The following is a 22,922-nucleotide window of genomic DNA, read 5'->3' as shown; positions in this document are numbered from 1 at the left end:
CTCGAAAATGGGGATGTGAAGGTACGCATCCTTCAAGTCGATGGAGGCCATGAATTCCCCCGGAACCAGGGCAGCCACCACCGAGCGCAGGGATTCCATGCGAAACTTGCGAACTCGCACAAAGGGGTTCAGAGCTTTCAAGTCCAGAATCGGACGTACCTTGCCCTCCTTTCTGGGCACAGTGAACAGATTGGAGTAGAACCCCCGAAATCTGTGCCGATGAGGCACCGAACCACCACTCCCTGGGCCCGCAGGTCCCGCACCGCCAGGTGCAGATCCTGCAAACGCTCCGGAGACAGCTGAAGATTTGAGGGAAAAAATCTGCTCGCCGGCCGAGAGAGAAACTCGATCTTGTATCCAGATCGAACGATTTCCTGAACCCACCTGTCCCGAATGCGGGCCAGCCAGGGTTGAAGAAAACAGAGCAAACGTCCCCCCACCCCAGAGTCGGGTGAGGGCGCCCCTTCAGGCCGAATTGGCATGGGCAGCGGACACGGACTGGCCGGACTTCTGCTTACCTGCCCACGGCTTCTTCTGGGAGCCTTGGCCCTTGAAGGGCTTGCCCTTGTACTGCGACCTAAAGGCACGAAAGGACCCCTGAGAGGGCCTAAACGAGTTATTCTTCTTAACACGAACAAACTTATTCTTGTGAGATTGGGGTAAGAGAGTGCTCTTACCCCCGGAAATTCCCTTTATCAGCGTATCCAAAGACTCGCCAAAAAGGCGAGAACCCGCGTAGGGCAAATTAGCTAAAGTCTTGCGAGATGATTGGTCAACCGACCAACATTTCAGCCATATCAGTCGACGGTTCAATACCGCCACACTTGAGAGGCGTGCAGCCAAAGGGACTAAATCCAAGTCCACATCACACAAATACATGACACCCTGATGAATTTGATCCACCATAGCCAAAGTAGTCGGCGGAGCAGAGTCAGCCACCAGGGTGCGCCTGAGCACCTGCGTCCAATCCGCAATAGCCTGGGCTGCCAAAATGGAAGCAAAAATAGGCTTCAGCATAGAACCGGCAACCGTATAAGCATGACGGGCAAGAGACTCCAATCTCCTGTCCGTAGGGTCCCGGAAACCCGGGGTATCTTCAGCAGGGATCGCAGTAGATTTATTCAACACCGCCACCGCGTGATCCACCTGAGGCGGCACACACCAACGCTCATCAGTGGTGGGTGTAAATGAATAACGCAGCCTGAACTTACTTGGCACAGTAAAAGGCTTCTTCAAATTGCGCCATTGCTCATCAACAGCGCGCTGAAAATCCGTAGGGCAGGGAAAAACCTGCGCGGTTTTGCGCTTCCTTTGCGTCCCATAAGAGGACATCAAAGCAGGAGGACATGGTTCATCCTGCAAATGCAGTGTTTCTTTGATAGAAGCAACCAACTCATCCATGAGTGCAAGCTCTTCAGGCGAGCCAGGGGGAGAATTAACCCCTTCCCCCTCAGCCTCACCCTCAGACCCCCCAAGGTCCAGAGATGAACGAGACCCTGAGATGGGCACTCCAGCCATAGCAGCCCCATCGCCCTCTGAATCAGAGGAAATAGACAATCTGGGCCGTTTTGCGGATCGATCAGCCATTAGCATCTGCACCTGAGAAGCCAAGTTCGCCACAATAGCAGCCAGATCAGCCCCCTCGGGGGATGCAGCAGCCCCTTGGCCCCCCACCAAGGTGGGAGGAAGCTTGCAATCCTGAGAATCCATGCCCCAGCAATAATAGGAAAAAAGGAGTACTGCTCCTTTAAGACCGCGGCGAGCCTAGCCCACCACACACTACAGTATGTGCCGACCCCCACAGGGATAAGAACACTGAGCAGGGAAATACAGGATAAGGAAAGGTAAAAACCTGGAGAGACCACACAGGCTGCTGCCACCGATCGCTGTCCCAGAGCAAAAGGAAGTGATGTAATGACTGACCCCCCTATAAAGCCTATGCAGGCTACACAAACATGGCCGCTCGGCTGAGGCATTTTTGGGCAATGAGAAAATGGCGCCGACATGTGGCTGTACGATCGATCGCCGCCATAAATGGCGGCGTTTGGCGCCAAAACACCGCGCCCTACCACACAGGGCCGGACACCACAAGTTTGCCGCAAAAAAATGGCGGACCGCAATATCGGCCGCCGCACAGCATGTCTAAGCCCAGTCTGCCCACACAGTACACATAGCAGAGCGGGAGAGCCCCCCCCCCCCCGCAGCCCACAGAAAGGCAGCTATTCCACACAGGAATCTGACAGGGAGCTCAGCACATACACAGACATGCAGGGTCACACAGTCACAGACTGACACCCAAAACAGACAGGTCCCCACATAGAAATGCACTTACCAGTCCGGATGGCGTGGGGAACCTTCTCCAGCAACCAAACCGCTGCACTGGGGACAGGGAGTGTCGCAGCCAGGACGCAGTGGAACTGCGGTGCGAAACCGCAAATGGCGTCCGGTGAGGCAGCCACCTCACAGGCAGCATCCCTGCAGCAAACAGGGATGGGTCGTTCAAAATGCCAGGGAAACCTGACTGAACGCTCGATGGCAGGCTGGGGAACCCCTGGCCCTGAGCCCTGGGATCCAGGGTGGCCAGTCCGAGGCCCAGCTCCGCATGATCATCCTTATCCGAAGAAACTAAACTAATGCTGATAAAAAGAACAGCTAAGTAAAAAGAAAGAGAAAAATACTCAAAATAAAATCAAAGAGGATAGAAGGCTGAGACAGAGCCCGAGCACAGGATCAGCCAGCTACTCCTAAGCTAGGCATTAGAAACTGAGTTGAGAATGCAGGAAGCAGGGAGGTATTGACTGAGAGGACCGCCCCCTAGGGGCGTGATATGCTAAAAGCTTTTATATTAACAAATCTTGTTGCCTAGCTACTCCTACGGAGCAAAGGTCAATACCCCATTAGTGAAGATTATGAAGTGGCGGCGACTGTCGGAGGACGTAAGAGAAATGTGTTTTGCCTTTAGTTCCACTTTGAGAAGATGCTGGTGAAGGTCTCATTTATAAATGCTAAAGACTTCCCAAGCAGCATATAAAACCAATCCCATATTGAACTCACCCTCTGAAACCTCTTCCTCCTCCTCTTCTCCTTCAGAGGATTCCTCATGCCGGGTTTTGATTGGATAACTGTTTCTACGCAAACTTTTCCTCCTCCTCTTAACACGGGAATACATGTCCATGTTCTCCTGCATATCATGGATATTCTTATTACTAATCTGTAGGGCAATAAGGCATGAAAGGTCTGAATAAGCAAGTTTGAATCCAAAATGTTACTGTTGTAAAAAGAAAAAAAAAAAAAAAAAAAACAAACAACAAAAAGGGAAGAAACAGACTGCCTGCTAGAATATTGTTTTCCTTAGACACCTATGAAAAGCAAAGTCATTGTGGATTTTAATAAAGTTGAATTTCTGAGTTACTACAAATTTGGACCCTGAGCATTTTTATACACACACACACACACACACACACACACACACACACACACACACACACACACACACACACACGTTTTGCTGCGATTCTCATGTGTTTTGTTGCACAATAACAGCAAAATCGTACCGCGTGTGGGTTGCCATTGAGGATAAATGGTACCCAAATTCGTGTTGCGTGAATATTGTGCCAATTCTGTTATTTCAAATCCCTAAGGCCCCTTTCACACATGCGGACCGTTCTGATCCGCTTTTCAGTTTTTCAGGCGGATCTGAATGGATGCCCCATGCATCTCTATGGGGCAGCAGATGTCAGCGGGGACATGTCCGCTGACATCCGATCCGTCAAATCCGGACGCATGGAAACCTTATTTTCCATCCGTCTGGCGGATCGGAGAACGGACAGGTGGTCCGTTCTTATCAGATTCCCCCATAGGGGACAGCAGGATCTGACACCTCCGTCTCCACACAGAGCGGAGACAGAGCTGTCATCCGCCTGCTCAGCGGGTATCGGCAGATCGATCCCCCGCTGAGCAGAACAGCTCCGTCGACGAAACGGAGCCGTGTGAACGGGGCCCAACTGTAAACAGGGCCTAAAAGTGAGCATCTTAAATTATCCCATCTTCACAGGAACCACACTTACCGACTCCTAGTCACTCCACCATGGTGAGAGCAGATAAGAAACCAAAACAGCATGGGGCTGAAACTAGATCTGAATCCAAATAAAAAATTGAGGCAAGAAACCAAAGATTCTGCTAAAGGCTATTTTCAAATGGAATACAGGTACCAAATTACAAAAACCTGTAGTTTCAAAGTTTCAATAGAGCATAAAGCTGACTAAAGGAATCACCTGCTGCAGAAAGTCATGCATGAAAGAATGCCATGAATAGTCACAGTTATTTCCAACCATTCATATTTAAGGGGACAACAGAGATTGAAATGCCAATATGGTTCTCCATTACATTTGTCCTGACCATTTGATCCATAAACAAATAATTCTTGGTCACTATAAATCTGCAAGGAAAATTGAATTTTTGACTGACCGTAAAATCCATTTCTCTGATGTTTATTGACAGACTCTGCTCCTGACCTTAAACTATTGGGTTATACTGCCCCCTACAGGAGTAGGACACTAGGCAGAAAAAAAAAAAAAAAAAGTCTGGCTTTGCCTATGGGCAGTCCTAGGGGATATAATCCCTCTCTCTACTATAGGTACTCAGTTTTGTTACAAGCAGTATCATAAGAATACAACTCCACAGAGAAGTAGGTACGGTGTCCGTCAATTATCATCATTGATTTTACAGTAAGTCAAAAATCCCATTTTCTATTTTGTTCATTGACGGACACAGCTACTAAAATTCTTAACTATTGGAATGCCCCAAAACAGTGTTAAACATGAGGGGTGGGAAAAACACAAAAAATTCCCAAAGCCAACCAGGTATACAGGAGCTTAAACAAAAAAAACGTAGCTCACCTGAAAAACCCAATATACCCTCAGAGGACCGGGTCCTCTAAACAGCGGCCTGCAAAAGAAGTATCTGCAAATGCCAACACATCCACTTTATCCACCGGAGGATTTTGCTGTCTTACGTCTGGGCCACTTTTTGTGATTCGGCGCTGTGCGACTTTAACTGACAATTGCGGTCGTGCGACGCCGTACCCAAACGAAATTTATGTCCTTTTTTTCCCACAAACAGAGCTTTCTTTTGGTGGCATTTGATCACCTGTGCGATTTTTACTTTTTGCGCTATAAACAAAAAGAGCGTTTATTTTGAAAAAATAATATTTTAACATTTTTTTATATGAAATTCCCACCAAAAAAAAAAAAAAAATGTAAAAATCAAATTTTTTTTAAATTTTTGGCCAATTTGTTTTCTGCTACCTATGTTTGGTAAAAAAAAATCACAATAAGCGTATTTTGATTGGTTTGCGCAAATGTTATTGCGTTTACTAACAAAGGGAAAGATTTGTCATTTTTGGTGGGTTTTTTTTAATGCGTAATGGCGGTGATCTGCGATTTTTTTTGCGGGACTGCGACATTGCGGCGGACAGATCGGACCCTTGACTGACATTTTTGGGGGTACCAGCGACATTACTGCAGTAATCAGTGCTATATATATGCCCTGTTACTGTAAAAAATGACACTGGCAGGGAAGGGGTTAATTTTATTGGAGAGGGAGGGGTTAATGTATGCCTGGTGCTACGTGTGGGGGGGGGGGGAGGTGACTGAGTGACACAAGGACAGATCGCATGTTCAGCTGTGCTGAACACTGCAATCTGTCACTCCTTGTTACTTAGGAGATCCGTCCGCTCTGCTTACACAAGCGGGCGGATCTCCAAACTAGATTCCCAGATGATCGGGGAAGAGCAGCGGCGATCGCCGCCGCTCCTCCCCTGGCCTGACTCCCGCTGTGACTAAAAACAGCGGGAGCGAGCCTCCGGCAACGCGCGCCGCCGAGAGAGGGGAATGTCTGGTGACGTAGACCTACGCCGCCAGACGATAACGAGCCACTGTGCCGCAGTAGCAGAACAGTGAGCAGTGCGGAAGTGGTTATAGAACTTTGTCAAAGTGTGCACCGATGACCAGGGGGGCCACCTTGCAAACTTGCGTCACTGACGCCTGATGACTGAAGGTCCAGGAGGCACCGAGAGCCTGAGTAGAAAGCGCCTTGAAAGGGAAAGGAGGAACCTGACCCTTGATGGAATAGGCCTGAACCACCGTCTGTCTGATGCATCTGGAAATGGTCGCAGAGAAGCAGGCAACCCTTTGAGGCCCATCCGTGAGCACAAATAGGGAGTCCGATTTCCTAAAAGACTCCGTAGCTGCCAAGTACACCCTAATCACCCAGCCACATGCAAGGCATGCAAAGCAATTTCCTTTGAGCGTTTTAAGCCTCGGAAAAAGAGAAGGCAACACAATGTCTTCATTCAAATGAAAATAAGAGACAACCTTTGGAAGGAACGACGGACAGAGGCGAAAAACCACCTTACCTCTGAACTACCAAAAGGTGAATGACAGGATAATGCCACCAATTCTGACACCCCATGCGCAAAGGTGATAGCCACCAAGAAGGCCACTTTTTGGAACAGCGTAAGCAGGGGAATCTCCCAAAGATTCTCAAAGATAGGCTTCTGGAGACCAGAGTACCAAATTCAAGTCATAGGCAATGAGCCACCAAAAAGGACACCTCCTGGGACAGCGTAGCGTAGCCTCGGACAAGTAGGGGAATCTCCCGAAGATTCTCAAGGCTTCTGGAGGACTAAACACCAAATTGAGTTCCCAAAGGCAGTAACGAAGACCTCACTGGAGGAGTAAAGTGCCGAAATCCCCGAAGAAAAGAACGCACCAGGGAGTGTGTGGCCAAGGACCGTTGAAAGAAGACCGCGAAGGCTGACACCTGGCCCTTGATACTATTTAAGGCCAGTTTCTCCTCAAACCACCCCCCCCGTTGACGGAAGGTCAAGATCTGAGACACCTAAAAAGAACGAGGCTGAATCCCAAGAGACTCACACCACGCAATGTACATCTTCCACCTTCGAGGGTAGATCTTCCTAGAAGTAGATTTCCTAGCTTTTAACAGCGTTGGAATCAGCATCTCAGATAAACCTCTATTCATCGGCAACTGGCGTTCAACAGCCAAGCCGTCAAAGCCAGCGACTGTAAAGCAGGATGGAAGATTGGTCGTTGGGACAGCAGATCCTCCCTGATAATAAGCTTCCAAGGAACATCGGTGACTAGCCGCAACAGATCTGGTGAAGCCAGTCTGGAGCCACTAAGATAACCGGAATCCCTTCTGCCACGATCCTGCGTAGAAGTCTTGGCAAAAGCTTGAGAAGAGGAAAGGCGTAAATCAGACGATACTGATGCCACGGGGTCACCAGCGCATCTGTGGTGTCCACCAGAGCTGTGTTCCTCAACTCCGGTCCTCAGGGCCCACCAACAGGCCAGATTTTAAGTATTACCTTGGGGAGATGCAGACTAGAGTACTGCAATCACTAAGCAGCAAATTATATATCACCTGGGATGTATTTCAGTTATCTTGAAAACCTGGCCTGTTAGTGGGCCCTGAGAACCAGGGTCGATGACCACTGCACCAGAGGACGAGCCACCTTTCTGTTGAGCCCAGAAGCCAACAGATCCACCTCAGGTATGTCCCACCGGAGACAACGGATAAAACGCCTCGGGATGAAGGAACCACTCCCGTGGTCCAACGCCTGCCAAATGATATAATCCGCCTGTCAGTTTTTCACTCCGGGAATGTGTATGGCAGAGAGGGCTGGAACGAAACACTCTGCCCACCTTCGAATGCTGGTTACCTCCAGAGATGAAAGGACACTTCTTGTGCCCCCCTGGTGATTGACAAACCACAGCCGTGACATTGTCCAATTGAATGCGTGCACTGGACATCCCTGAAGACGATCCTTCCATTGGTCCAGGCACAGTCTGGAGTTCCAAGACATTGATCGGTAATCTGGACTCTTCCAGTGTCAAGAGCCCCTAAGCAGAATTTTTGCGGAGGATGCCTCCCCAGCCGGACAAGCTGGCATTCCTGGCATTCCTGGTAACCACTGTCCAATACAAGGGGAGGAGGAATTTGCTCAGCCGAAGCACCAGAGAACGAAGCCACCATTATCAGGGACTCCTTTGTTCCCCGGCTAAGCCAGATCTGATTGTCCAGAGACTGCGGAGTCTTTTTCCATTTGGCCAGAATTTCGTTTTGCATGGATCTAGTATGGAATTGTGCAAACGGAACTGCCTGGAAGGTAGACATTATAAGGCCCAGTACCCGCATGCAAGTCCAGAGGAATGACCATCTGCTGCACAGAAAGAGACTAACTGCAGCCTGCAATTTCTGGAGTTTGTCCAGAGGAAGGAGCACTCTGGCTAAGGCCGAGTTCAGAGTCAGACCCAGATAGTCCAGCTTTGTGGACGGAACCAAAGCAGACTCCTGAAAATTCAGAATCCAGCCGAACTCCCTGAGAGTTCATACGGTAACTTCCAGGTTTTCCACCAGAGCAATAGGAGACTCCGCTCGCAGAAGGTCGTCCAAGTAGCCCAGTACCGTGATCCCCCGTTGGCCTAACACCGCTAGCACCGGGGCCAACACTTGTGAGGACCCGAGAAGCAGATGTGAGACCAAAGGGTACCACCACAATCTGATAATGCTCCTCTCCCATGGCAAAGAGAGGAAGTGCTGGTGATCGACACATATTGGAATGTGAAGGTAAGCATTCTTGATGTAAATAGAAGAAAATCCCCCTGATGCAGGGATGCCACCACCGTGCAAATGGACTCCATTCTGAATTTCTGCACCGGCACAAAGTTCAGCGCCTTGAGGTCCAGGACTGGGCGCACCTTGCCATCCCTCCTGTGAACTGTAAACAGGCTTGAGTAAAATCCCTGAAAACTTTCTGAAGTCGGAACCGGGACAATTACGCCTTGAAGTAACCGGTCTTGTACTGCCCCCAAATAGACCCTAAGCAGTCTGGGGACATGCGCAAGTTGGCCCGGGGAACAAGAGAGAAACAATCTTGTAGCCGGACCGAATGACTGTGGACCCACTTGTCTTGTACCAGGGAAGTTCACAGGCTCAGAAACCAGCTAAGACATCGCAATACAGGTGAGGGCACATCTTCATGCTAAAGGAGCCTTGTCCGCGAATCTGGAGAAACCCGCTCTTGGCTTGTCAGGCCAGGTTCCTTTGGATCATCCAGGGGAGGCCCTGAAAGGCTTCGAGCCCTTGTCAGTCAACCCTGAGGGACGAAAAAAAAAAAACTTCTAATGAGCCAAGGAGGGCCCAAGTCTGCGACAAGGGTCCTTGCCCTTAGCAGGGTGCAGAAGAAAGGTACTCTTTCCCCCTGCGAGACTTTTGGTGCTAATCTGGATGACATCATTAAACAGGGGAGACCAGCCAAGGCCTTTTTCAAAGTCTGTTCCGCATACCAGCACTTGAGCCAAAAGACGCTGAAGAACCACTGCTGAAACAGAGGGCCAAACCACTAGGGGAGCAGCATCACAAGAGGCATCATAGATTAACTACAGCCCCTGGACCAGCCGGTCCGCTAGCTCAGAAAAGGCAGAGGGGAGCTCTTCTCCCTTCAGGTCAGGGCGTAAAAGCTTAGCCCACTCAGAGTGTGCGATAACAGGGCAATGGTGAATACCGGTATCAGTGCCGAACCAGCCAGAGAGTACATATTGAAGACCACAGCCTCCGCCTTCCTGTCAGACTCCTCATAGGGGTATCACCTAGCAAATCGCTTAGGGACCCCAAGGGGACGCTTTGGTCGTCCCCACTCTTTAGCGACAATTTTGTCAAAATAGGCGTGGAAAGGAAACACCTTTGCCGCTCTGGAAGGCTTGTGTGTGCCAAAGGGAACCTGTGCCTTCATCGCAGCTGCGTCCTCCATCTTCAAAGTCTCACGCACAGATACAAATCAGTGCTTCCACCAGCGCTTTTCCCTGCGCAGTTGCAGATGCGGAGGAATCATACTATCTGAGGATTCAGATTCAGGATCTGATTAAACAGATGAGGCCGAAGGGGGGGCGCTTCTTGCTAGCCCGTCGCCCGAAAGCCACCTCCACCCAGGACACAAAGGACTCCAGGACCACAGTCATTGCATCAATGGATGGTTGGGTCCTGGAGGTCCCTGCGGCATCAGAGCGGATCAGGTGGGGTGATGTGCTCCAAAGACTTCATGAGTCACCAGGGGGACCTCCCAAAAAGTGTAAAACATTGCAAAGGGACAACCTCCACCTCCCTAACAGCACCACCCAGTCGCCAGGCACAAAGCACCAAGCGATTCTCAGCAGAGGGAGAGGACCCCATCAGACTCACCACCCAGCAGGAACAGGTACCTGCAGCCACCAGGATAATCTGCACTCCATGTGCGGCGATCAGGAAGTGAACAGATCGAGGAGTCAGCACCAGGGGATGAGGAGGGACTCATACCGCCAAAATCGCTGCCTACAGGGCTCCACAGTCATAATTGCCACTATTTTCAATGGTAAACCACCGCAAAAATGGCCGCCAGACTATGCGAAAACGGATGTCATGCATTGAACACACAAGGCTACAGCAAAATGGTGGCCCGGCGCGGCACCAGGAGGGATCCCCAAGCCTGAAGGACTGACCCAGGCAGGATGGGGGGGCCCTGGCATGACCCCCCACCAAGTACAACCCCTCCCCCCCTGCACAGCCGATCGTCCGATCACACCTGCCCACTTCGCCAGCATAGCTCCCTGCCCCCACCCCAGGAGGTGGATCTACCCAAACAGCCCCAGTATAAGTGGGGGTTAGGATGTGGGGACAGGTGAAGGGGGGTGCCTTATGGGAAGGAAGGAGGGGGAACCAGGGGGCCCGACTGACCCAAGGAGGGACCTACATCCACCGCAAAACTCTCCAGGGGGAGACAGCTATTCCCCCCATATCAGGAACCAGACTGGCACCGCTCCAGACAGAACCCCTCGCCATCTAAATGGGGGGGGGGGGCTGTCGAGCAGGAGGAACCTTGCGACTTGGGCCGAGACCCAGTCTTATGCGACCTTGTGAGGCAATTAACACGCAGGCCAGCCCCCGTCCGGTGGGGCTATGTCTCGGCCGACCTAGCGCAGAGCTGAGGTATGCGCGCGCTCGCTGGCTAGACTGGGGGACCACTGGATCTAGATTATTCAGCCCGTCGCCCGGCAGTGAATTGTAGTTTCCACAAGAAAAAAACAAGGAGAAAAATTTCTATCTAAAAAGAAAAAATTGCCAGGACCAGAGATCCCAGATCCCAGCTAGGAATTGGGTCCTTACTCCTAACTAGGCAGAAAAAAAAAAAAACTAAGTACCTATAGCAGAGAGAGGGAGTATATCCCCTGGGACTACCCATAGGCGTAGCCAGACTTTTTTCCACCTAGTGTCCTACTCCTGTAGGGGCAGTATAACCCAATAGTTAATATCAGGACCTGTATCCATCAATGAATGTAAAATGAGGCTTTAATCAAACTTGTAGATACATTGCATATTTATTAACACCACCAGGAGGTGCCAGATGACCAGGATCTGTTCTTTAAGTTTTACTTGTTTATCTGCAGTATTTCCCTCTCCACACCACTTCAAAAGTACAGATTGTGTTAAAATCTTTCTTCACCTGTCAGCAGCAGAGAGGAGGGGACAGAGAGACTGCAGTAACACTATGAGAGCTGATTGGAGGAAATGAACACATCTCCCTTCACAGAAGAACTGTGTTCTGAGTAGACAAGCGCTATTCTGAGCTCTTCCTCTGCTATGTGTCGGAAAACTTCTCAGAAGTGACTCATGCCAATATCAGAGGAGCAAAGCACCAGAGAGAAAAGACACTTAGAGCTTTGGAGACAGAAGTAAACACTACAGATGTTGATGCTTTGCACGAATTCTGTGACTCCGGTTTAAAACCACTTTAAATTCTTATGTTAATTGTTCTGCACCCCCCTAACAGAAGGCCCATGGATTTGAGCACTCCTCAAATGAAAGGCCCAAAAGCAGCCAAAAGATTCAGTTCAGGTAAAGTCTAGCAAAAAAAAAATGTATCCCCCACATTTAGGGAAGACTTGACTTACAAATTCTGTGTCTGTCCACATACGCAGCCGCTCCACCTCCCTGGATTTACTGCTCCTCCGGATGTTGATGTTGTCCATTTCCTGGAGGACAGCCTCTGCAGTGCTACAAACAAATAGTAACCTTCAATCTCTGATTTACCACATGAATACCTATCAAATGGCAAACTTTATATTCTACTAAGCACAAGTTGATCGGTAGAAAAATGTAAATATCTATAAAGAAAGAACTACTTAGATTTTCAAGTATGTTGCTAGCTTTACAATTTGATGAATTACACGCATACAATTATGCACTATACTGAAAACTACATAAGCACAAACAGATTTTGGAATTTAAGCAGCTCCAAGGTGCCTCTAGCAAGTGAACCCCCAGCCCTCCTACTGCAGAGGATAACAGTGACAGGCAGAGCCATCCAATTAGTAACTCTACCTGAGCACATATGTTCTATGACAGAGCCCCCATTAACCGTCAACTTGCAACCATGTTTGGAGACCAGCAACCAGAAGAAACCTAGAGATACTGATCTTTAGATTTGCAGTATAACAAAAGTATTCACGTTCCAGAATGGGCAAAGTTGGAAGAGGAAGTGTTTTCTAAACAGAAGTTTCTATAAAAACTGGAACTAATGTGTCGGCAAGTGGTTAAGAGGAGATTAAGGGGGGAAATGATCAAACATGTATAAATACACAAGGGGTCCATATAGTGAACTTGGTGTTGAGTTGTTCACCTTAAGGTCATCACAGACGACAAGGGGGCACTCTTTACGTCTAGAGGAAAACAGATTTTGGTCTTCACCACCCTCCAGAGGTGTTACTGGCCAGCTCAGTAGATTGCTTTAAAAGGCCTGGATTCTTTCCTAGGTGTACAGAATATAAATGGGTGCCAATATTTATAGGTAAAGTTGATCTGGGGAAAACCCGATTGCCTCTCGAGGGATCAGGAAGGAAATCTTTCCCCTGCTGGAGAAAACTGGATCATGCTTTCCTAGGGTTTTTCACTTTTCTCTGGATTAACTGTTGGTAAAGGGTTATGTATATGGGATTGTATGGTTGCGTTTTCTTTTTGGTTTAATGGTTATTGTTTCTTTTTTTAACCTGAGTAACTATGTTCTGTATATAGTTATTTTACTTGAGTAGGGGTTGTTAAATTTCTTAAGTTTAAAAAAAAAAAAAAAAAAACACGACTTTAGTATCACTTTAACATATCATACTTGCCTGCTTAATGTGATAGTTTTGCACAGAGCAGCCCAGATCCTCTTCTCGGTCCCCCTCGCCAGCTATCTGGCCACTCGCTTCTGCCGAGTAACCCCTCAGCAAGCAGCTTGCTATGGGGGCACCCGCGCCGTACCACTGCTCTGTGTGTTCATTGAGACAACAGAGCCGCACCTCGGCACTGCCCCCCCTCCATCCTCATTGGCCCATTAAATTTAATTGACAATAACAGGAAGCCAATGGCACCCGCTGTGTCCCCCAGCCGATCAGGATGGAGAGTCCTGGACAGCCAAGTTTGTCGTGCAACATCGCTGGATCGAGATGGGGCTCAGGCGACTATTAGGGGGTCTGAGGGGGGGCTGCACAAAGAAGGATTAACCAAAGGCATAGAATGCATTAGGATAAAACCTTCTGCCTTCAGAACCACTCTAAACTGCGTAAAGAACATGAAGCTGGATATCCTTTAACAACTAGACCGCCCCATGCAGATATACTGCGGCAGGGCGGCCGTCCTGCACGTCAGCTTGTGCTCTGGGTCTAGGGCGCACACGTCGCTCCACTCCTGCTGTGATTGGACACAAAGGGAGCTAATCAGTGGGTCCGGTGAAGGTGATGTCGGCTGGGAGACCCCTTTGGAAGAGAGGCAGAACAGTCGTCTGCCTATGTAAACAAGGCAGACCATTGTCCTGTTTCAGAGGAAGAAGGAGATCTTGTGTTTCTGCGAAGCAGAAACAGATTTCTGTCTTCCTCCAATTAGGCCATCCACCACACTCTTCGTAATCACTCCCTAGGAGCACACACAACCCTTTGAGCAACCCTGATGTTAACCCCTTCCCTGCCAGGGTCATTAGTACAGCGACACTACATTTTTTTGCACTGATCACTGTATTGGTGTCACTGGTCTCCAAAAAGTGTTACTTTGTGTCAGATTTGTCCACCACAATGTAGAAGTCCTGTTTAAAAAAAAAAACTTAAAAAATAATTCCATAAATCTATCCTATAGTTTGTAGAGGCTATAACTTTTGCGCAAAAGTTTACAGGGGAAAGGGCTGTAAATGTTCTTCCCACCTAGGAATGCCGGCTACCTCCAGAGCCGCCAAGACACTTCTTGTGCCCCCTTGGAGATTGACCTAAGGCACGGCTGTGACATTGTCAGATTGAATGCGTACTGGACAGCATTGTAGATGATCCATCCAATGCTCCAGGCACAGCCTGATTGCTCGTAATTCAGGACTTTGATCGATAGTCTAAATTCTTCCAGTTTCCAGACCCCCTTAGCAGAACTTCTGCAGAGAATGCCTCCCCACCCGGACAGGCTGGCATCCGTGGGGACCACTGACCAATATAAGGGTAGGAAGGGTTTTGCCCTGCCGGAGTACAAAGCCACTAAATCAGGGACTCTCGTACCCCGGCTAAGCTAGATTTGATTGTCCAGAGATGGCGGATTCTTGTCCCATGTGATGAGAATCTCCGATTGCAGGGACCTCGTATGGAACTGCGCAAACTGGACCGCCAAGGTTGACACCACAAGGCCCAGCACTCGCCTACAAGCCCGCAAGGATGACCATCTGCTTGACAGCAGGAGTTGAACTGCAACCTGCAGTGTGTTTGCCTGGAAGAAGAAATACTCTGGCTAAGGCCGAGTACAGAGTGAGCCCCAGATAGTCTAGGTTTGTAGAAGGGACAAAGGCTGAATTCCCAAGATTCAGAATCCAACCATACTCCTTCAGAGTTCGTATGGCGATTGCCAGGTTTTCTGCCAGGGCAGCAGAAGACTCTGCTCGCAGAAGAGATCATATAAATAGCCCAGGACCGCAATCCCCTACTGGCGTAACAAAGCCAGTGCAGGGGTCAATACTTTAGTGAAGACAACCCAAACTGACAACTTTCCTCTCCCACTTCAAAGCTGGGGAAGTGTTGGTGACCGACACATATTGGAATGTGAAGGTAAGCATCTTTGATGTCTATGGAGGCAAGAAAATCCAGGGAAGCCACCACTGTGCAAATGGACTCCATCCTGAACTTCTGCACCTGCACAAAGCAGTTCAGTGCCTTGAGGTCCAGGATTGGACGCACCTTGCCCCCTTTCCTGGGGACTGTAAACAGGTTGAGTAAAACCCCTCAACCTGTTTTTTTCCAAGAAGTCTGCAGACCAGCATTTTAGCCAAAGGGCACGACGAAGGATCACTGCCGAAACAGAGCTGAGCCACTAGGGGAGCCACATCCAAAGATGCAGCACAGATAAACTGCAGCCCCTGGACCAGCTGGTCCGCAAGCTCAGCAAAGGCAGGTGGGACCTGTTCTCCCTCCAGGTAACAAGGTAAAAGCTTAGCCCACTCAGTTAGAGTTTGCAACACCAGGGCAAAGGTGCATGCAGAGCCAGCAAGGGTGAACATTTTGCGGGCCACAGCCTCCGCCTTTGATGTCAGCCGGGTCCTGAAAGGCCCGTGGACTCTTCAACCGAAATCATGGTTGCTTTGTTTGTTTAACCTGGAAACTGGAGGGACCACTTTTTGAAAAGGGACTCTTCATAGGGGTATTGCCTAGCAAACCGCTTAGGGACCCCAAGGCGACGCTTTGGTCATCCTCACTCTTTCACAATTCTATCAAATTAGGTGGAGAAAGGGGAACACCTTTTGCTGCTCTGGGCGGTTTGTGAGTGCCAAAGGGAACCTGCCTCCATGTCGCAGTTGCATCCCCCATCTTTAGAGGCTCATGCGCAAATACAATCAGTGCGTCCACCAGCGCCTTTTCATGTGCGGTTGCAGGTGTGAAGGAATCAATCTCACTGATAATTTTCCATTAGCCACCAGGGGGACCCCCAGATAAGTGTTAAAACACTGCCAAGGGACAGCCCCACAGCGCTGGCAGCACCACCCGTTCGCCAGCTATTTTGGCATGGCTGCCATCAAAAAAAGGAGATGCCCAAAGGAGGATCAGGGGCTTCAGCTATCCTCGTTGCCCGATCTAGCGCAGAGCTGAGGCCTGCGCACAATCGCTGGCCAGACGGGGGATATTTTTTTTGTAAAAAAAATATCCAGTCCATCGCCCAGTCCGGCAGTTGATTGCAGATTCTCACAGGAACAAAATAAAGCTAGGAATAATGCTTAATTTCAGTTGCCCATGATTAGGCATTTGAATAAACCAACCCTACTGTGTAATGCGGTGTGAGATATACAGTAGATGTTTCTAGTCAGATAGCCAGATTAGTATTTTTTTATGCCAACCTGACCACAAAGTGATTGGCTCATGACCCAACAATCACAGGAAGCTTGGATTACAAGAATTTATCAGAACACAACCATAAGCCTCTGTACAGCACAAGTGAGAAGGCATTCCTTAATTTCACCACTAGAGGGCAGGCCGACTTACCTGTTTACAAGCTGATCAAACAGCAAGCTCTGGTTTAAAGTTTCAAATCTGTTACTTTTGGACCTGCAGCTCCTCCTGACTGCTCGGTCCCCATTGATGCAAGGGCGGTCCCCATTTCCTTCTTTCTCAACACGGCGGGGATGACTTTTAAGAGCTAATTAAAAAAAAAAAAAAAATGATTAAAAAAAAAAAAAAAAAAAAAAAAAACTATAAAAGCTTTTGTGCTAGCAGTCAAGAACCCCTAGTGTGTTTAATGGGTGCTTTCAGCCCGGTGCTATTATCAAGCTGGAGGTGTACTGACTGGGCTGCTGTCCCCTACATAACAGTGCGTAACAGCTAGCACAACCCCACAGGAATCCATAGGAGAGAGAAACCTTGCATCTTAGGTAACAGATTAGCCAGAGGGCACTCACAGTTTTTTCAACCATGAGTTGTAAGTTGTTTTCAACCATGCGTTGCAGCCTTCTTTAGGCCATAAAAATCCCAATCTAAAACTTTAAAAGGGTCACCCTGCTTCAAACTCTTTAGGTAGAGCTGGGCACCAAATCATCCCCAAGCCTGCCTGGCCAAGCAGGTAGCACCACATGTAAAATCAGTAGCTCAGAAAAGCCTTTGGGGGAAAAAAAAAAAAAAAAACAATCACATAGGGACAATGAAAAGAAGTGCCAAAAAAAAAAAATAAATAAAATAAATAAGACCACCACATGGGAGTTCCAAAAGCTTTTCAGTTTAAGGTTATTCTATAATGAGGTGGATTATAGTAGATATCAATAGTTGTCTTAACAGGGCTTAAAAACCAAATTGGTAAAAAGGAGAATACTTACCTAAACTACTGTGGCTGTTCTGTAAAGTAGCACCAGTCTGAGACAATAACCTGAAATGTAATAACACAAACATTAGGTTAATATAAAAACCATAGTGCAAATGTCACTGGGAACAATTTCTAAAGAAAAACATTTTTTAGATTTTATAGACAAGAGAGTTTGTTCCCACTAGGTTTCATCTCACCTCCTGTTTCAGTGACAACTAGGGATGCACCGATCCGACTTTTTCGGTCCCGATCTTTTGCTTTGTGAAATTTCTGATCCCGAGTCCGATCCGGAAGTACTGTTTTGTGAGCTTATAACAAAATAATACTTCCAGGATCGGTATCGGCAGATACCTTATAACAATTTTGCATTCAAAATCTAAAATGTTATGGGTTTAGTCTAAGTCCCGGTTCACACTGAGGCGACCTGTGAGGCGACCTTGTCGCCTCACAGGTCGCCTCTCATAGGGAAGCTGCGGTCGCTCCGACTTAGAAAAAGGGTCCGGAGCTTCTTTGGGGCGACCGCCATAGACTTCAATGTTATGAAGTCCGTGGCGGCCGCTCCGAGGTCGCGGCGCGCTACTCGCACCGCGACCTCGGAGGTCGCCTGCCGAAGTCGGATCGCCCCTATGTGAACGGGGCCCAAGAGGTTAAACTTCCCTCCTCTGGCAGACGGAACGAAAAGATACATTGTAATCATTGTGTTTACTTAAAGAGGAAGTAAACCCTCCTCTGTAACTTGTACCTATGATAAGGCTTACCTATTAGGTACTGTAAAGATCTCCTAAACATGTACCGTTTAGTCCCCGTTCACACTAAGGCGACCTGTGAGGCGACCTGGTCGCCTCACAGGTCGCCTTCCATAGGGAAGCTGAGGACCCATTCTAATAGGAGCGACACAAGTCGCTCCGACTTAGAAAAAGGGTCCGGAGCTTCTTTGGGGCGACCCGGAGGCGACCATCATAGACTTCAATGTTATGAAGTCCGTGGTGGCCGCTCCGAGGTCGCGGCGCGCTGCTCGCACCGCGACCTCGGAGGTCGCCCCCCCAAGTCTGATCGCAGCAATGTGAACGGGGACTTAGGAAATATTTACCTTACATGCAGCCAGTGACGTCACTGGCGTATGTGCTCTGAAGGAACGGCCACTCGTGTCGTTCCTTCAGAGCCCCGTGCCGTGACCATCGGCGCTCGCGCGCAGGAGTGACGTCACTGCGGCTCCGGCCAATCAGATGGCCGGATGCCGCGATCCCGGAAGACGGGCGACTGGACATGTCGCCCGTCAGAGGTGAGTGAGCGGCACGGCGGGGGCTCGTTCTAAGGTAAGTATTGCATAATGAGCTAGTATGCGATGCATACTAGCTCATTATGTCTCTCTTGCAGGGTGAAAAAAAAAAATCCGAGTTTACAACCTCTTTAACTGGGAGAGTTGAAAGGCATTTGCAGGAGGCTCTTTTTTTTTTTTTTCTTTGACAGCTGTTCTCTGCTCCCTCACATGCTATGTAAAGAGCAAAACCGGATCGGCCGGTGGATCTCTTAATTTTACCGATCCCCAGATCCAGCTATTTTGCCTGTATCGGGGCTGATATCCGATCCGAATACCGGATCGGTGCATCCCTAGTGACAACTGTAAAAATTTTGGAATAACCAATTACCTATCTTGTATTATCAAAGAGAACACAAAGAAAAAAATTGGACACATTGAAAACAAAAACTATTTTGGCTTTGAATAACCTGAGCATTTTTGGTTACAAAGCTTTACCTCTCCTAATAGGGAGAGCCCCAGACCTCAGCAATAAGACTATTGCTACCCCACAGAAAGCAAGAGTCCTTCTCTTGCAGCAGCTGGTGGGGACAAGCTGAGAGCCGGTTCACACTACCACGACCAGAGAGTCGCCCCGTGACTTGGAAGAGACTTGGAAGAGACAGGCGACTTTGTCTGTGGGGAATGCCTGGCTAATCTCTTTCTTCTTCCTGGAAAGTCTGATAACAAGTCGTGTCAATTAAGATAAGGAGGCGACTCCCATTGAAGTATATGGGACAGTCGGATCACAGGTCGCCTCAAAGTAGTACAGGACCCTTTTCTGAAGTCGGAGCAACTTCAGTAGTGCCAATTAAGACAGCACTGATTGATTAACATTGCTTTTGTTATGTCAAGCGACCTGGGGCTACACAGGTCGCCTCACAAGTCGTGCTAGTGTGAATGGGCTCTTAATCAAACTCTTGCTACTTTAGAAAGAAAACTAAAAGTTAAATGCAAAACACTTTTCCTCTAGTTTTTTTTTTTTTTTCGTGTCACATTGGGAAGATTTCCCTTCTCTTTTGGTCCCATAGCCAAAACTGGAAGTGAAAGAAACCCTAGATTGTCACCAGAACTAGTGTCCCCATTGAAGATTTCCTGCTTACTCCTATTGACAACCCATAATTTTGGATTTCCTTTTACTTCCACCGTTCTAATGGTCACCAGAAAAAATAAACCAACAAAAAAAAAAAAACAGATGTTCCAATCCTTCACTATTTTAACCCTAATTGGCAAACTTTTAGCTTTGATGTGCCTGGAATATATTTAGTCATTATAAAATGAAGGTTCAACTGTGCTTTAAGACTCAACAGGTGTTGGGTCACCAAATTATCCTCAAATGATCTGGTGAGCGAGTACAGGAACCCACAGAAACAAATCTGATTTCACCAAAACAGAATCAGCAATCACAGTCTATTGCCCGCCACTACTGGCTACTCTTCCGCAATGCTTTTTGCCTCCTTAAAAAAAGAGTGACTGGAAAACATGCGGCACATGAGCTTTCATTAATTTTAGATTTACCAAAAAGTAGGAGAACCATCTGCACAGCAAAGCTCAGGCATGTATTCTCTAGCTGTCTCTTCTCTGCAGGTTTTGTTTTGACTGCTTGCTTTAGGGTACAACAGATAGTTTTTAATAAAGATGCTTTAATGAGGTTAATTATTGAATATTTCTTCTGGTCAAATTCAGGCAATTCACCCTGGTGCAAAAACCAAAATAAACTAGTATGAATCAAGCAGGCTTAAAGTGAATCTATAGCCAGGCTACAGACATGTAAAAAAGATACATGGCTTTTTTTTTTTAAAGAATCATACTTACCTAGGTGTATGCAGCATTGGTCCGATGCTGTATCTGTCCCCCGCCGGCACTGAGAACTGAGCAATTAAATACTGCCGTTCACCCGGTTCTCATTCCCCATGCTCACTGGAGTGCTGGGCTATGGAAGGGGCAGGAGTGGCCAGCTCAGGCTCTCAGCGACTCCACTGTCGCGATCTTGCCCAAGTCTGGACCGGCTCTGTGACGTCAGCCGACCTCTGGATCCACAGGATAAGTACAGCCAAATGAGCAAACTAGCCTTTATAGCCCCTTCTAGCTGCAGACATTGTGGAGCTTTTCCTCCTCCAGTTGGGTCAGGTGTGCCCCGCACTATACAGACTCAGAGCTATCTGCAGCTACCTACTCTCACCCATCAAAAACAGAACGAAAAAAACGATTCCCATCACTGCCATTCGTACTATGGATGCATGGCCTTAAGAAATGTACAAATACCAAATCACACATTCCCACAAAATATGTGCCCAAAACGCTTTCATTTCAAGACATCCTATTCTTGAAGTTTACCACTAGAGGGCGCAATCCACTCTATCAGAGAACAAAGTGAACATAGTAATGGATTTTCACATTGAATGCAACTTTTAAATCACGGAGCTTCATCTAAAATTGCACGCTTACAAAGCCGCCTGTCAGGGTGACTTGGAAGACATCTGTGCGGCTTTATGCACAGATGTTTATGCAAGTTGCACCTGAAATCGCCAAAAGTAGTGCAGGAACTACTTTTTCATATCGATGCGGCAACGCAAAGTCAGTATTGCACCGATTTGAACAGTGCCATTGGCAATAAAATGGTGCAACTTATGTGATTTGACCTGTCAAATCGCATGGCAATTCGCTCCAATGTGAATGAGGGCTAATATTAAAAAGGAATCTGTTTGGTCACAGAACACAACTTTAGTTCAGACTTTGACTGGTTTAAAAACAGGCTCTTTAATGTTAAGGTTTGTATGTGCAAAGTGAAACATACAAATAAAGAAGTTGCTGACGTAAAGTAGAACAATCTATGGAGTTAGGCTGCACATGCTCAGTTTGGTGTGTATTGCTAGAGGGTTTTTTTCTCGGGAGAGTACATATGATCAGCACAGGGCCAATCAGCATTGTCCAGAAAGAGGGTCAGGGGTCTTCCAGTCTCACAGGACAGTCAGAAAACTCCTACAAGCTTTAAGCAGTGCTTGGCTCGACACTTATGGAAATCACAAGACTGCTCTAACTGCTGATGAGAAAAGGTATTTAGCAGTTTATATTTAAAAAAATAATTGCATTTCCATGTTCTGTGGAGGACCCGATATAGTGCATGCAGGGTCCTGGATTTAGCAACACTTTAAGGTAGTTCTTACTATTCCATCTAACGATATAGCAGAATTCCTTCCAGTTCTCAAATTAGGAAGCTGGCGTTATCCATTCTGAGCTGGCACACAGAGTGGGCCATGCATTAGTTTGGAAGGAGTCAAACAGCATGTGACAGTTTCCTGTAGAGCTCAATTCCCAGCCCCATTTAGATTTGGTCCAGGTAATCCCAACCAAATGCAAACAGGGCTACAGGTTAAGTCAATAATGCCCATGCTCAGGACATGACTTGTCAATGGGTGAGCGAGCCGGATGGGCAACTGAGAGACCAGCTCCCAATTGGGTTCCCTTTACTTTTACTTGACAGAGTACAGCAATGGAAGGATTCAAAAGCCACAAATGAACTGACCAGTGGGGTTTTGGAACCGCCTTCTGCCGCGGAAATCACATGTAAGGCTAACTTGATGGGGAACTAGTCTCCAAGGCCCCCCCATCAGGCTTGCCCGCAACCAGTACAAAACTCCTCAGCCACGTGCCTGTCAGTGTGATGGGTGCAAGGGCTGGCGAGGGAGTGTCCAATGTGGAGCCCCCCCCTACAGATTCACTTACCTGTCTGACAGGTGCATGAATCAGGAGCAAGCACCAAACTGAATTCTAAAGGGAGTCTATGACACCCTTCATAAATTCCTCCAACTGTTATCTTGGGCAGTCACGGCTAGGATGCAGAATCTCAAGTTTATGTTCCAATTATTTAAAACTTCCTTATCCATAAATACAGAAAACAGAGAGCAGCAAGTCTACTGGGCAGTCAGCTGTCTGGTTTAGATGCACTTTAAAACTCCTTCAAATCCAAAGAACATATCTAATATTATTGCAGCTTACTGGTCCATAGATGTGGTGGCTACATTTGTTTTTCTTCTAGGCTTTTCTTTTTTCACCTGGTGATCCTGCCAGTAGAATTCTTTTTTGTCCTAGGGTGACCAGACTTAAATGAGCAGTATCTACCAAATAGCAGTATTGTAAGCATTGCCTGGTCTGATTTGGACTAAAAAGATTGCCTGCCTCCTCCTCTCTGCTACATAAGGGGTGCTTTGTAGTTCAGAGGATG

At 47.8% G+C, this 22,922-nt stretch overlaps 1 protein-coding gene across 4 annotated transcripts in view; it reads right to left on the bottom strand.

Moving 5' to 3' along the window:
* Positions 1-22,922, bottom strand: part of ATAD2B (ATPase family AAA domain containing 2B) — a 346,270-nt gene that overhangs the window by 267,316 nt on the left and 56,032 nt on the right. For 2 of the 4 annotated variants that reach the window (XM_082251749.1, XM_082251750.1), the window contains exons 3-6: positions 17,414-17,463; positions 16,590-16,743; positions 12,006-12,108; positions 3,055-3,211 (exon numbers count right to left, since the gene is read on the bottom strand). In XM_082251749.1, the coding sequence (XP_082107875.1) occupies positions 3,055-3,211; positions 12,006-12,108; positions 16,590-16,743; positions 17,414-17,463 (464 nt within the window). The remainder of the gene's footprint in view (positions 1-3,054; positions 3,212-12,005; positions 12,109-16,589; positions 16,744-17,413; positions 17,464-22,922) is intronic. The other 2 variants (XM_082251751.1, XM_082251752.1) reach the window with 1 other exon arrangement.

This window comes from Pelophylax lessonae (genome assembly GCF_965119305.1).
Source record: "Pelophylax lessonae genome assembly, chromosome: 3".
In the NCBI taxonomy this organism is placed as follows: domain Eukaryota; kingdom Metazoa; phylum Chordata; class Amphibia; order Anura; family Ranidae; genus Pelophylax; species Pelophylax lessonae.
The sequence above is the reverse complement of the archived record's forward strand: the minus strand, read 5'-3'. Positions and strand labels throughout refer to the sequence as shown.